General features: G+C 41.3%; 3 protein-coding genes across 3 annotated transcripts; all 3 read left to right on the forward strand.

Annotated features, from left to right (window-relative positions):
* The first annotated feature begins 213 nt into the window (after positions 1-213).
* On the forward strand, positions 214-8,498 carry LOC149090569 (uncharacterized). The gene is made up of 3 exons (XM_089263546.1): positions 214-402; positions 1,399-2,052; positions 6,860-8,498. The coding sequence occupies exons 1-3, from the start codon at positions 322-324 to the stop codon at positions 8,339-8,341; spliced, it is 2,217 nt and encodes a 738-aa protein (XP_089119672.1). The 5' UTR covers positions 214-321; the 3' UTR covers positions 8,342-8,498.
* LOC149090570 (uncharacterized) lies at positions 3,750-5,741 on the forward strand. The gene is made up of 2 exons (XM_089264519.1): positions 3,750-3,928; positions 4,852-5,741. The coding sequence occupies exons 1-2, from the start codon at positions 3,848-3,850 to the stop codon at positions 5,584-5,586; spliced, it is 816 nt and encodes a 271-aa protein (XP_089120645.1). The 5' UTR covers positions 3,750-3,847; the 3' UTR covers positions 5,587-5,741.
* Positions 8,499-9,199: 701 nt separating the features above from the next.
* LOC149090571 (uncharacterized) lies at positions 9,200-11,203 on the forward strand. Its single transcript, XM_089264764.1, has 2 exons — positions 9,200-9,386; positions 10,320-11,203. The coding sequence occupies exons 1-2, from the start codon at positions 9,306-9,308 to the stop codon at positions 11,034-11,036; spliced, it is 798 nt and encodes a 265-aa protein (XP_089120890.1). The 5' UTR covers positions 9,200-9,305; the 3' UTR covers positions 11,037-11,203.
* The last annotated feature ends 1,719 nt before the right edge of the window (positions 11,204-12,922 follow it).

Here is a 12,922-nt window from a genome sequence, read left to right on the forward strand (position 1 = left end):
AAAAACAAAGAAAAGTCCAATAGCTGACCATAACATGATTTATAAAAGAATTTTAAGTATTTTTACAAATTTTAAGTATTTATAAAGTTTTCAGTATATATGCTGAATATTTCTTTTCGACTGTGGTAACCCTGCTTTAGAGTTGTTGAAAGCACTAAAGTTGTCGGAGCAAATCGAATAATTTTCCATCACATATTCAACGACTCTAATCGATATACAGCTGTAGTTTGTCAACACTTTTCAAAGTGAGAAGCCATTTTCTGATGTGCTTCTGAAAAAATTAGCTCAACGAAAAAAATTTATAAAAATATAAAAACTAAAATGTCGGGAAATGGGCAGCCCTCCAATAATGGGGATAGAAACGTGGAGTTGGAAGGTCAATTTATAATGCGCTTTCCCGAGGTGAGTCTCAAATATAATTAGAATTACGCTGATGTCAAAATGGCCGCAATAAGCGATGTGGTGCAATAAGCCATAAGAGCCCTGACCACTAATAATTCGAACGCCATGTTTTTTTTGCAGTGTGCAATTTTTAGCACGCTATATTAGCAATACTACTAAAAATAACGCATACCAATGCATTTCGTCTTGAAGATAATTTTATTCTCTTCACGATGAAAAAGTTTTGCTCATTTCCAAAAAAGAAAAAATATATATACGAAAAAATTGACCACCATTAATTCGAACGCTGCCTATTGTGATTTACTATCATACTAAAAACAATAATTTAATTAAAATTATAAACCTGTGACGTGGCCTTTTTTGGCATCGAGTGAAACAAATATTTGCAGTTTTCTTGATAAATTGAGCCCATCAATTCTTGCAACTGGATTTTCAAGTCGGAAATTGTTCTTTGTGGCTTATTTTGAAACTTGCCTGTTATTGATGATGGCTGAAAAGTGGCAATTGTCTGCGACCACTCACCAGCCAAAGTTCTCAAAGATTTGCGACGATCAGCCTTGACAATTTTGGCCAGTTGCCTTTTGTCGCGGGGTGTTATTGCTGATGTTCGGCCTCTATTTGAATGTTATTTTCAATATTGCCATTTTTTGTTAAAATTTGTATCACCCCATGCAGAGACGATCTAGACACATCCAATATCGTTGCAAATAGGCCTACCATGTACCATCGTCGCTAAGCTTTCACTGATCTGCAGCAATTTTAGATAGTGATTCTGTTACACTTTCTTTTGAGATAAAGGTAAGCTTAGGCAGCGCTCGTATTATTAGTGGTCAATTTGTTCTTACCTCACGTACACACACGTATAGGAAAAGCTTTATTACGCGATAAAGCGAGAAAGCATTTCAGAAATGCTCAACATTATCGCATCGCTTCTCGCGGCCACTCCGACGTCAGCCTTACTCCCTACATGCTACATCTTCTATATCTGATTTTCAGGAACAGGCAAAAATTGTAAACGATGCCATAGAAAAGGGTAATCTCGATGGGATATTATCCATTAAGATGCATGATAATATGCGAACCGCTGAGGTATGGGTGAAAGGAAAGCAGTTGTACGGCAGGCTGGTTGATTTGCCCAACCTGGTGGAGAGCTATAAAACAACTGACAAAGTAAACTTATACAAGACGGCAGATGTCCGTCAAATGCTTGTTTGCTCTGAACAGCGCCCAGAGCATTGGGATGAGGATGTACGAAAGAATGAGGAAAAACAGCAGCAGCTACATGCAGTCAACAAGGAGTTGGATTTGGATGGGAAAGCCGGAAAGCCAACTCCGCTTGGAATGCCGACTCCGGCTGGAAAGCCGACTCCGGCTGGAAAGCCGACTCCGGTCGGAAAGCCGACTCCGGTCGGAAAGCCGACTCCGGTTGGAAAGCCAACTCCGCTTGGAAAGCCGGTTGATCTGCCGGATCCAGAGGAGGAGCGTGCACTCAAATTAATTTTGTACAAGGATTTGGAAGCAGAGCGTGTGGAGTACGAGCTGCTCCCTGATGACTCAAACGTGCCAGATTCATCCGAACTGATTTGTGAAGACTCAAATGTGCCAGATTTGCCGGAGCTAAATATAACCGACTCGTCAGAAGAAGAAAAATAATAATCTCAATACTGAAAATAATATCAATTGAAAAAGAATTTCCTTGTGAATTAAATGAAAATGTATTATCAAGGGCTATATCGATAGCAAGCAATAAAAATAAAGTACTCGATACTTGAACATCTGAGCGTAGAGCTCTTGTTGAAGTGAGAGTGGTTCAATCAGAAGATTGCATAGCGTTTTCATGTTTCTTAAGTACTAGCATTAGAAATGGTTGAGCAATATGAGTTTTACCATATCAATAATTGCGAATAATTAATAGCTATCGGTAACAATTGTTGATATGGTAAAACTACCGGAACCACCAAAATAGCTGAAAATAAATTATGTCAAGCCATTCCGGTGAAAATCGGCTGTGAATTTTTGTAATAGTACTTCCATCATTAGAGAATAAATACTTCTGTATCAGGTTGTATGGGTTTGGATCGTATTCACCAGTATGTCTTTCATGTAGAGCAACGGTAGCTGTGCAACGCTACATAAGACTAGCATTTTCAAATATGCTTTGAATTTTACAATGCATTATATTAAATAAAAAAACAAGTAAGAAGACTCTAGTCGAGACTGCTCGACTAGGAGATACCCTGAACCCTCCAAGCTGATATTCTTATCATTCTGCACTTCTTTTATGCACGCACACATACATACACATGCATCCACCCTCACGCGCCCGCGCTCTGCTAACTGCGCAGTAAGCAGCGACTGCGCTTGGGCTGCGCTGCAGTGTGGGCAATAGTATGAGAATTTATTTGATGAATAACTTTTTTTGTAGACATGCAATCCTAATGAAATTTTCAGACCGTAATCATATGGTCAAAATGTGTGTACATTCTAAAGCACAAGTCTCTAGTACTTGAAATACGTTTTTTGCAAATTGGGGGCGAAGGGGGCGTGGTATCCAAAATCTGTTGATTACAAAATGTTTGTATTCATCATATATATATACACAGTAAATCTGAAGTCTCTATGTCTAATAGTATTCCAATGAGGCTCAAAAAACAAAATCAATTTTTCAATTATTCTCGATAAAAAAGTTATCGGATGAGTTATCGAAAAAATAAAGCAAACTCGTACTGCGTATGGTATACACGAGTATGCACAAAAAATTTCAGCTCTCTAGCTCTTATATCTTCTGAGATCTCGGCGTTCATACGGACGGACGGACGGACGGACGGACGGACGGACGGACGGACGGACGGACGGACGGACGGACAGACGGACAGGGCTATATCGACTCAGCTCATCGTGCTGATCAAGAATATATATACTTTGTGGGGTCTGCGATGATTCCTTCTGCCTGTTACATACTTTTACACAAAAACATTATACCCTGATTTCCCATTTTCAATGGGTTCAGGGTATAAAAATCAATTGCACAGCTATTAAAAGTGTTTGAAATGGCTGCGAATACATTTTGGGGAAAATAAGTGCACCTGCACCTGAAATCCATCCTGAAACCAACGGAGACGTTTACGTAAGGAAAGGCAATTCCTTAATAAAATGGCATGATAAGCTTCGGCTGAGTACATCAGCAAAGCGATATTAATGGGTGTCGAACGGTTCAGTATATATGCTGAATATTTCTTTTCGACTGTGGTAACCCTGCTTTAGAGTTGTTGAAAGCACTAAAGTTGTCGGAGCAAATCGAATAATTTTCCATCACATATTCAACGACTCTAATCGATATACAGCTGTAGTTTGTCAACACTTTTCAAAGTGAGAAGTCATTTTCTGATGTGCTTCTGAAAAAATTAGCTCAACGAAAAAAATTTATAAAAATTTAAAAACTAAAATGTCGGGAAATGGGCCGCCCTCCAATAATGGGGATAGAAACGTGGAGTTGGAAGGTCAATTTATAATGCGCTTTCCCGAGGTGAGTCTCAAATATAATTAGAATTACGCTGATGTCAAAATGGCCGCAATAAGCGATGTGGTGCAATAAGCCATAAGAGCCCTGACCACTAATAATTCGAACGCCATGTTTTTTTTGCAGTGTGCAATTTTTAGCACGCTATATTAGCAATACTACTAAAAATAACGCATACCAATGCATTTCGTCTTGAAGATAATTTTATTCTCTTCACGATGAAAAAGTTTTGCTCATTTCCAAAAAAGAAAAAATATATATACGAAAAAATTGACCACCATTAATTCGAACGCTGCCTATTGTGATTTACTATCATACTAAAAACAATAATTTAATTAAAATTATAAACCTGTGACGTGGCCTTTTGTGGCATCGAGTGAAACAAATATTTGCAGTTTTCTTGATAAATTGAGCCCATCAATTCTTGCAACTGGATTTTCAAGTGGGAAATTGTTCTTTGTGGCTTATTTTGAAACTTGCCTTTTATTGATGATGGCTGAAAAGTGGCAATTGTCTGCGACCACTCAGCAGCCAAAGTTCTCAAAGATTTGCGACGATCAGCCTTGACAATTTTGGCCAGTTGCCTTTTGTCGCGGGGTGTTATTGCTGATGTTCGGCCTCTATTTGAATGTTATTTTCAATATTGCCATTTTTTGTTAAAATTTGTATCACCCCATGCAGAGACGATCTAGACACATCCAATATCTGTTACATTTTCTTTTGAGATAAAGGTAAGCTTAGGCAGCGCTCGTATTATTAGTGGTCAATTTGTTCTTACCTCACGTACACACACGTATAGGAAAAGCTTTATTACGCGATAAAGCGAGAAAGCATTTCAGAAATGCTCAACATTATCGCATCGCTTCTCGCGGCCACTCCGACGTCAGCCTTACTCCCTACATGCTACATCTTCTATATCTGATTTTCAGGAACAGGCAAAAATTGTAAACGATGCCATAGAAAAGGGTAATCTCGATGGGATATTATCCATTAAGATGCATGATAATATGCGAACCGCTGAGGTATGGGTGAAAGGAAAGCAGTTGTACGGCAGGCTGGTTGATTTGCCCAACCTGGTGGAGAGCTATAAAACAACTGACAAAGTAAACTTATACAAGACGGCAGATGTCCGTCAAATGCTTGTTTGCTCTGAACAGCGCCCAGAGCATTGGGATGAGGATGTACGAAAGAATGAGGAAAAACAGCAGCAGCTACATGCAGTCAACAAGGAGTTGGATTTGGATGGGAAAGCCGGAAAGCCAACTCCGCTTGGAATGCCGACTCCGGCTGGAAAGCCGACTCCGGCTGGAAAGCCGACTCCGTTTGGAAAGCCAACTCCGCTTGGAATGCCGACTCCGGCTGGAAAGCCGACTCCGGTCGGAAAGCCGACTCCGGTCGGAAAGCCGACTCCGTTTGGAAAGCCAGTTGATCTGCCGGATCCAGAGGAGGAGCGTGCACTCAAATTAATTTTGTACAAGGATTTGGAAGCAGAGCGTGTGGAGTACGAGCTGGTCTCTGATGACTCAGACGTGCCAGATTCATCCGAACTGATTTGTGAAGACTCAAATGTGCAAGAGTCGCCCAAGATGAATACTGAAGCCGCCTCAAATGTGCCAGATTTGCCGGAGCTAAATATAACCGACTCGTCAGAAGAAGAAAAATAATAATCTCAATACTGAAAATAATATCAATTGAAGAAGAATTTCCTTGTGAATTAAATGAAAATGTATTATCAAGGGCTATTTCGATAGCAAGCAATAAAAATAAAGTACTCGATACTTGAACATCTGAGCGTAGAGCTCTTGTTGAAGTGAGAGTGGTTCAATCAGAAGATTGCATAGCGTTTTCATGTTTCTTAAGTACTAGCATTAGAAATGGTTGAGCAATATGAGTTTTACCATATCAATAATTGCGAATAATTAATAGCTATCGGTAACAATTGTTGATATGGTAAAACTACCGGAACCACCAAAATAGTTGAAAATAAATTATATCAAGCCATTCCGGTGAAAATCGGCTGCGAATTTTTGTAATAGTACTTCCATCATTAGAGAATAAATACTTCTGTATCAGGTTGTATGGTTTTGGATCGTATTCACCAGTATGTCTTTCATGTAGAGCAACGGTAGCTGTGCAACGCTACTTAAGACTAGCATTTTCAAATGTGCTTTGAATTTTACAATGCATATATTATAAGAACTTTACAATGCATTATATTAAATAAAAAATCAATTGCACAGCTATTAAAAGTGTTTGAAATGACTGCGAATACATTTTGGGGAAAATAAGTGCACCTGCACCTGAAATCAAGTAACACAAACCAACGGAGACGTGGTGAAAGCACTAAAGTTGTCGGAGCAAATCGAATAATTTTCCATCACATATTCAACGACTCTAATCGATATACAGCTGTAGTTTGTCAACACTTTTCAAAGTGAGAAGTCATTTTCTGATGTGCTTCTGAAAAAATTAGCTCAACGAAATATATTTATTTAGAAAAATATAAAAACTAAAATGTCGGGAAATGGGCAGCCCTCCAATAATGGGGATAGAAACGTGGAGTTGGAAGGTCAATTTATAATGCGCTTTCCCGAGGTGAGTCTCAAGTATAATTAGAATTACGCTGATGTCACAATGGCCGCAATAAGCGATATGGTGCAATAAGCCATAAGAACCCTGACCACTAATAATTCGAACGCCATGTTTTTTTTGCAGTGCGCAATTTTTAGTACGCCATATTAGCAATACTACTAAAAATAACGCATACCAATGCATTTCGTCTTGAAGATAATTTTATTCTCTTCACGATGAAAAAAGTTTTGCTCATTTCCAAAAAAGAAAAAATATATATTGCTCAATATTATCGCATCGCTTCTGGCGCCCTTCCGACGTCAGCCTTACTCCTTACATGCTACATCTTCTATATCTGATTTTCAGGAACAGGCAAAAATTGTGAATTCAGTGCCGAAGCATCGCGGACGACCACTCAAAGATGCAACGATCGAAGGGCAGATGCCGGGCTTACAGCAGGGGGCAGGCGGAGAGCAGATGCCGACTCCGGTGAAAAAGCCGACTCTGGTCGGAAAGCCGACTCCGGTTGGAATGCCAACTCCGCTTGGAATGCCAACTCCGGTAGGACCCAAGAAACGCGGAAGACCGCGCAAAAATCCGACGACCGAGGTGCAGATGCCGGTTTTACAGCAGATGTCGATCGGAATGCCGACTCAGGTTGGAAAGCCGACTCCTATTGAAATGCCGACTCCTGTTCGAATGCAGACTCTTGTTGGAATGTCAACTCCGGTAGGACCCAAGAAACGCGGAAGACCGTGTAAAACTCCGACGACCGAGATGCAGATGCCGTTTTTACAGCAGGGGGCGGGCGGCGAGCAGATGTCGATCGGAATGCCGACTCCGGTTGGAATGCCAACTCCGGTAGGACCCAAGAAACGCGGAAGACCGCCCAAAAATCCGATGACCGAGGTGCAGATGCCGGGCTTACAGCAGGGGGCGGGTGGGGAGCAAATGTCGATCGGAAAGCCGACTTCAGTTGGAAAGCCGACTCCTGTTGGAATGCCAACTTCGCTTGGAATATCGACTCCGGTTGGAATGCCAACACCGCCGGACGGAGAGAAGATGTCAATTGAAACGCTGCCACTGAAGCCTGAGAAACAGTCGAAGTCGGATAAAAAGGACAAGTCTGAGGAGCAGCAGATGTTGGGTGGAAATCAGAACACGCCTGACGGAGAGCAGATGCCGAACGGAGAGCAGATGCCGATCACAGTGCCAACTGCGGTTGGAATGCAGAATGCTAATGAGCCTCCGCGTAGAGGAGTAAATGCTTCGTTCGATTCGGAAGGGATGTTAGAGTGGATGACCGAAAGAATTTCTCAGGAAGAACTGATTAAAATGAACGCAATATTGGCTCCGGTCAGAATGGAGATTCCAAGCGAAACGTTTCCGCCGGGTGATATGATGACGCCAAGCAGTAACTTGACGCCGCTTGAAGCAAGCTGCGTGGAACCCGGCATGGAAACAGAAAGGGAAGTAACACCAGAAGTAGAAAATAGTAATGATATCGAGAAAGTGGAGGATAGATTCCTATGGCCCCATGGCCTGACTCCGCCCCTTCGTAATGTGCGTAGGCGCCGCATGAAGAACGCTTTGAAAGGTAAGGCCGTTGATCCGCCGGATCCAGAGGACGTGCGTGCACTAAAATTAATTTTGTACAAAGATTTGGAAGCAGAGCGTGTGGAGTACGAGCTGGTCTCTGATGACTCAAACGTGCCAGATTCATCCGAACTGAAGAACTGTGAAGACTCAAATGTGCAAGAGTCGCCCAAAATGAATACTGAAGCCGCCTCAAATGTGCCAGATTTGCCGGAGCTAAATATAACCGACTCGTCAGAAGAAGAAAAATAATAATCTCAATACTGAAAATAATATCAATTGAAAAAGAATTTCCTTGTGAATTAAATGAAAATGTATTATCAAGGGCTATTTCGATAGCAAGCAATAAAAATAAAGTACTCGATACTTGAACATCTGAGCGTAGAGCTCTTGTTGAAGTGAGAGTGGTTCAATCAGAAGATTGCATAGCGTTTTCATGTTTCTTAAGTACTAGCATTAGAAATGGTTGAGCAATATGAGTTTTACCATATCAATAATTGCGAATAATTAATAGCTATCGGTAACAATTGTTGATATGGTAAAACTACCGGAACCACCAAAATAGCTGAAAATAAATTATGTCAAGCCATTCCGGTGAAAATCGGCTGCGAATTTTTGTAATAGTACTTCCATCATTAGAGAATAAATACTTCTGTATCAGGTTGTATGGTTTTGGATCGTATTCACCAGTATGTCTTTCATGTAGAGCAACGGTAGCTGTGCAACGCTACTTAAGACTAGCATTTTCAAATGTGCTTTGAATTTTACAATGCATTATATTAAATAAAAAATCAATTGCACAGCTATTAAAACTGTTTGAAATGGCTGCGAATACATTTTGGGGAAAATAAGTGCACCTGCACCTGAAATCCATCCTGAAACCAACGGAGACGTTTACGTAAGGAAAGGCAATTCCTTAATAAAATGGCATGATAAGCTTCGGCTGAGTACATCAGCAAAGCGATATTAATGGGTGTCGAACGGTTCAGTATATATGCTGAATATTTCTTTTCGACTGTGGTAACCCTGCTTTAGAGTTGTTGAAAGCACTAAAGTTGTCGGAGCAAATCGAATAATTTTCCATCACATATTCAACGACTCTAATCGATATACAGCTGTAGTTTGTCAACACTTTTCAAAGTGAGAAGCCATTTTCTGATGTGCTTCTGAAAAAATTAGCTCAACGAAAAAAATTTATAAAAATATAAAAACTAAAATGTCGGGAAATGGGCCGCCCTCCAATAATGGGGATAGAAACGTGGAGTTGGAAGGTCAATTTATAATGCGCTTTCCCGAGGTGAGTCTCAAGTATAATTAGAATTACGCTGATGTCACAATGGCCGCAATAAGCGATATGGTGCAATAAGCCATAAGAACCCTGACCACTAATAATTCGAACGCCATATTTTTTTTGCAGTGCGCAATTTTTAGCACGCCATATTAGCAATACTACTAAAAATAACGCATACCAATGCATTTCGTCTTGAAGATAATTTTATTCTCTTCACGATGAAAAAAGTTTTGCTCATTTTCAAAAAAGAAAAAAAAAAAAAAAGAAAAAAGATATGTGTAATTCCACCATTGATTCGAACGCTGCCTATTGTGATTTACTATCATACTAAAAACAATAATTTAATTAAAATTATAAACCTGTGACGTGGCCTTTTGTGGCATCGAGTGAAACAAATATTTGCAGTTTTCTTGATAAATTGAGCCCATCAATTCTTGCAACTGGATTTTCAAGTGGGAAATTGTTCTTTGTGGCTTATTTTGAAACTTGCCTTTTATTGATGATGGCTGAAAAGTGGCAATTGTCTGCGACCACTCAGCAGCCAAAGTTCTCAAAGATTTGCGACGATCAGCCTTGACAATTTTGGCCAGTTGCCTTTTGTCGCGGGGTGTTATTGCTGATGTTCGGCTTCTATTTGAATGTTATTTTCAATATTGCCATTTTTTGTTAAAATTTGTATCACCCCATGCAGAGACGATCTAGACACATCCAATATCTGTTACATTTTCTTTTGAGATAAAGGTAAGCTTAGGCAGCGCTCGTATTATTAGTGGTCAATTTGTTCTTACCTCACGTACACACACGTATAGGAAAAGCTTTATTACGCGATAAAGCGAGAAAGCATTTCAGAAATGCTCAACATTATCGCATCGCTTCTCGCGGCCACTCCGACGTCAGCCTTACTCCCTACATGCTACATCTTCTATATCTGATTTTCAGGAACAGGCAAAAATTGTAAACGATGCCATAGAAAAGGGTAATCTCGATGGGATATTATCCATTAAGATGCATGATAATATGCGAACCGCTGAGGTATGGGTGAAAGGAAAGCAGTTGTACGGCAGGCTGGTTGATTTGCCCAACCTGGTGGAGAGCTATAAAACAACTGACAAAGTAAACTTATACAAGACGGCAGATGTCCGTCAAATGCTTGTTTGCTCTGAACAGCGCCCAGAGCATTGGGATGAGGATGTACGAAAGAATGAGGAAAAACAGCAGCAGCTACATGCAGTCAACAAGGAATTGGATTTGGATGGGAAAGCCGGAAAGCCAACTCCGCTTGGAATGCCGACTCCGGCTGGAAAGCCGACTCCGGCTGGAAAGCCGACTCCGGCTGGAAAGCCGACTCCGGCTGGAAAGCCAACTCCGCTTGGAATGCCGACTCCGGTTGGAAAGCCGACTCCGGTCGGAAAGCCGGTTGATCTGCCGGATCCAGAGGAGGAGCGTGCACTCAAATTAATTTTGTACAAGGATTTGGAAGCAGAGCGTGTGGAGTACGAGCTGGTCTCTGATGACTCAGACGTGCCAGATTCATCCGAACTGATTTGTGAAGACTCAAATGTGCAAGAGTCGCCCAAGATGAATACTGAAGCCGCCTCAAATGTGCCAGATTTGCCGGAGCTAAATATAACCGACTCGTCAGAAGAAGAAAAATAATAATCTCAATACTGAAAATAATATCAATTGAAAAAGAATTTCCTTGTGAATTAAATGAAAATGTATTATCAAGGGCTATATCGATAGCAAGCAATAAAAATAAAGTACTCGATACTTGAACATCTGAGCGTAGAGCTCTTGTTGAAGTGAGAGTGGTTCAATCAGAAGATTGCATAGCGTTTTCATGTTTCTTAAGTACTAGCATTAGAAATGGTTGAGCAATATGAGTTTTACCATATCAATAATTGCGAATAATTAATAGCTATCGGTAACAATTGTTGATATGGTAAAACTACCGGAACCACCAAAATAGTTGAAAATAAATAAATTTTTGTAATAGTACTTCCATCATTAGAGAATAAATACTTCTGTATCAGGTTGTATGGTTTTGGATCGTATTCACCAGTATGTCTTTCATGTAGAGCAACGGTAGCTGTGCAACGCTACATAAGACTAGCATTTTCAAATGTGCTTTACACTGCATTATATTGTATAAATCATCAAATGCACCTGCACCTGAAATCAAGTAACACAAACCAACGGAGACGTTTACGTGGGGAAAGGAAATTCCTTAATAAAATTTATCGTGGCATGAAAAGCTTCGGCTGATGAGTACATCAGCAAAGCGAATCACTGCATATTAATGGGTGTCGAACGGGTCAACACGCAACACCACACACACACACAGCCACACACATACGCACACGCACTTACATATGTATATGTATGTATGACAGGAGGCTGCCATGCGTGGAGGCGACTGTTTTCTCAGTGTGAACGTGCCAAAGAAAATAGCCTCAACAGCAGCAAAAGCAAGCGCACAGGCATAATAAATCACAGTGAGTGGGCAGTGAGGATTGAGCAGAAGGGCAAGGGACAGATAGGGAGGTGGAGGAGGCGAGGCCAGCAGGGATGTCGGCAGAAAGTTGACCCAGTAAGTGAACCCGATAAGATGATGGGACGCAGCACGGTCAAATGTTCGCCTGAAGTCAAGCCGAATTGTTCACTGCGTAGTTTTGCACAGACAGAGAGAGCGAGAGCGAGAGAGAGAGAGGGAGAGAGAGAGAGAGATAGAGAGAGAGAGATGGACAGCCAGTGAGTGTGAGCAAGTGCACCTTGAGCACGGTAATTGCTTTGGACGGCCGCTGAAAGCCCAAACAAATTATAAACGACGACAGGGCGACAGAGCAGCAAGGCAAAGGCCCAGCTCAAAGGCTTACAAAAAGAAGAAGACGTTAAAGCAGAAGAACAAGAAGGGGAACAAGAAAAATTCTCTCTGTGTGTATGTGTGTGTGTGTGTGAAAGAGGTGAAAAGTTGATGGGCCATGCTTTGGCCCACTTCAACTGGCTCATTACCCCAACCAAAGGCTGTCTTATCTCTTCGGTGTTGATCCATCAACGGGATTGCTGCTGCTGCTGCTGCTGCTGCTGTTGGTGTTGGTGTTGGTGTTGCTGCCACCTCTAACTGGCGTCTGGGGCAGGGAAGCATTTTCTGATTGCGTGTGCATTTTTAATGTCGCCTGGCCTTTTGGCCTTTTCAGAGGCAATGTGTACGCACTTCATTCATCAATGCGACTGCCGCGACTCCCAAAACGCCAAGACAAATGATGATGCCTGCCAAAGCAGCAGCCAGGTAGACTACACCCACGTGTTCTCTCTCTCTCTCGCTCTCTCTCTCTCTCGCTCTGTCTCTGTCTCCTGCAAAAGTCCTGCTCGCTGGCAAGCGCTACATTACTTTGATTTTTATAAATTTTATATGGCACACGCCTTTCCTTGACTCCGCCTGGCAAACCCTTGACGAGAGAGCTACAGTCGCTCCACTCGGGGGCGCCGGCATTCACTAATGAAATATGAATAATTAATATTGTGTGCTTCTTTTTGTTTCA

Source organism: Drosophila navojoa, chromosome X, assembly GCF_054131105.1.
Source record: "Drosophila navojoa isolate 15081-1374.11 chromosome X, UAZ_NAV_1.0, whole genome shotgun sequence".
NCBI lineage: Eukaryota > Metazoa > Arthropoda > Insecta > Diptera > Drosophilidae > Drosophila > Drosophila navojoa.

Coding starts and splice junctions, on each gene's coding strand:
- LOC149090571 (XM_089264764.1), top strand. CDS start 9,306: ATGTCGGGAAATGGGCCGCCCTCCAATAATGGGGATAGAAACGTGGAG. Junction 9,387..10,319: donor TTATAATGCGCTTTCCCGAG/GTGAGTCTCAAG, acceptor TCTGATTTTCAG/GAACAGGCAAAAATTGTAAA.
- LOC149090569 (XM_089263546.1), top strand. CDS start 322: ATGTCGGGAAATGGGCAGCCCTCCAATAATGGGGATAGAAACGTGGAG. Junction 403..1,398: donor TTATAATGCGCTTTCCCGAG/GTGAGTCTCAAA, acceptor TCTGATTTTCAG/GAACAGGCAAAAATTGTAAA. Junction 2,053..6,859: donor ACTCGTCAGAAGAAGAAAAA/TAATAATCTCAA, acceptor TCTGATTTTCAG/GAACAGGCAAAAATTGTGAA.
- LOC149090570 (XM_089264519.1), top strand. CDS start 3,848: ATGTCGGGAAATGGGCCGCCCTCCAATAATGGGGATAGAAACGTGGAG. Junction 3,929..4,851: donor TTATAATGCGCTTTCCCGAG/GTGAGTCTCAAA, acceptor TCTGATTTTCAG/GAACAGGCAAAAATTGTAAA.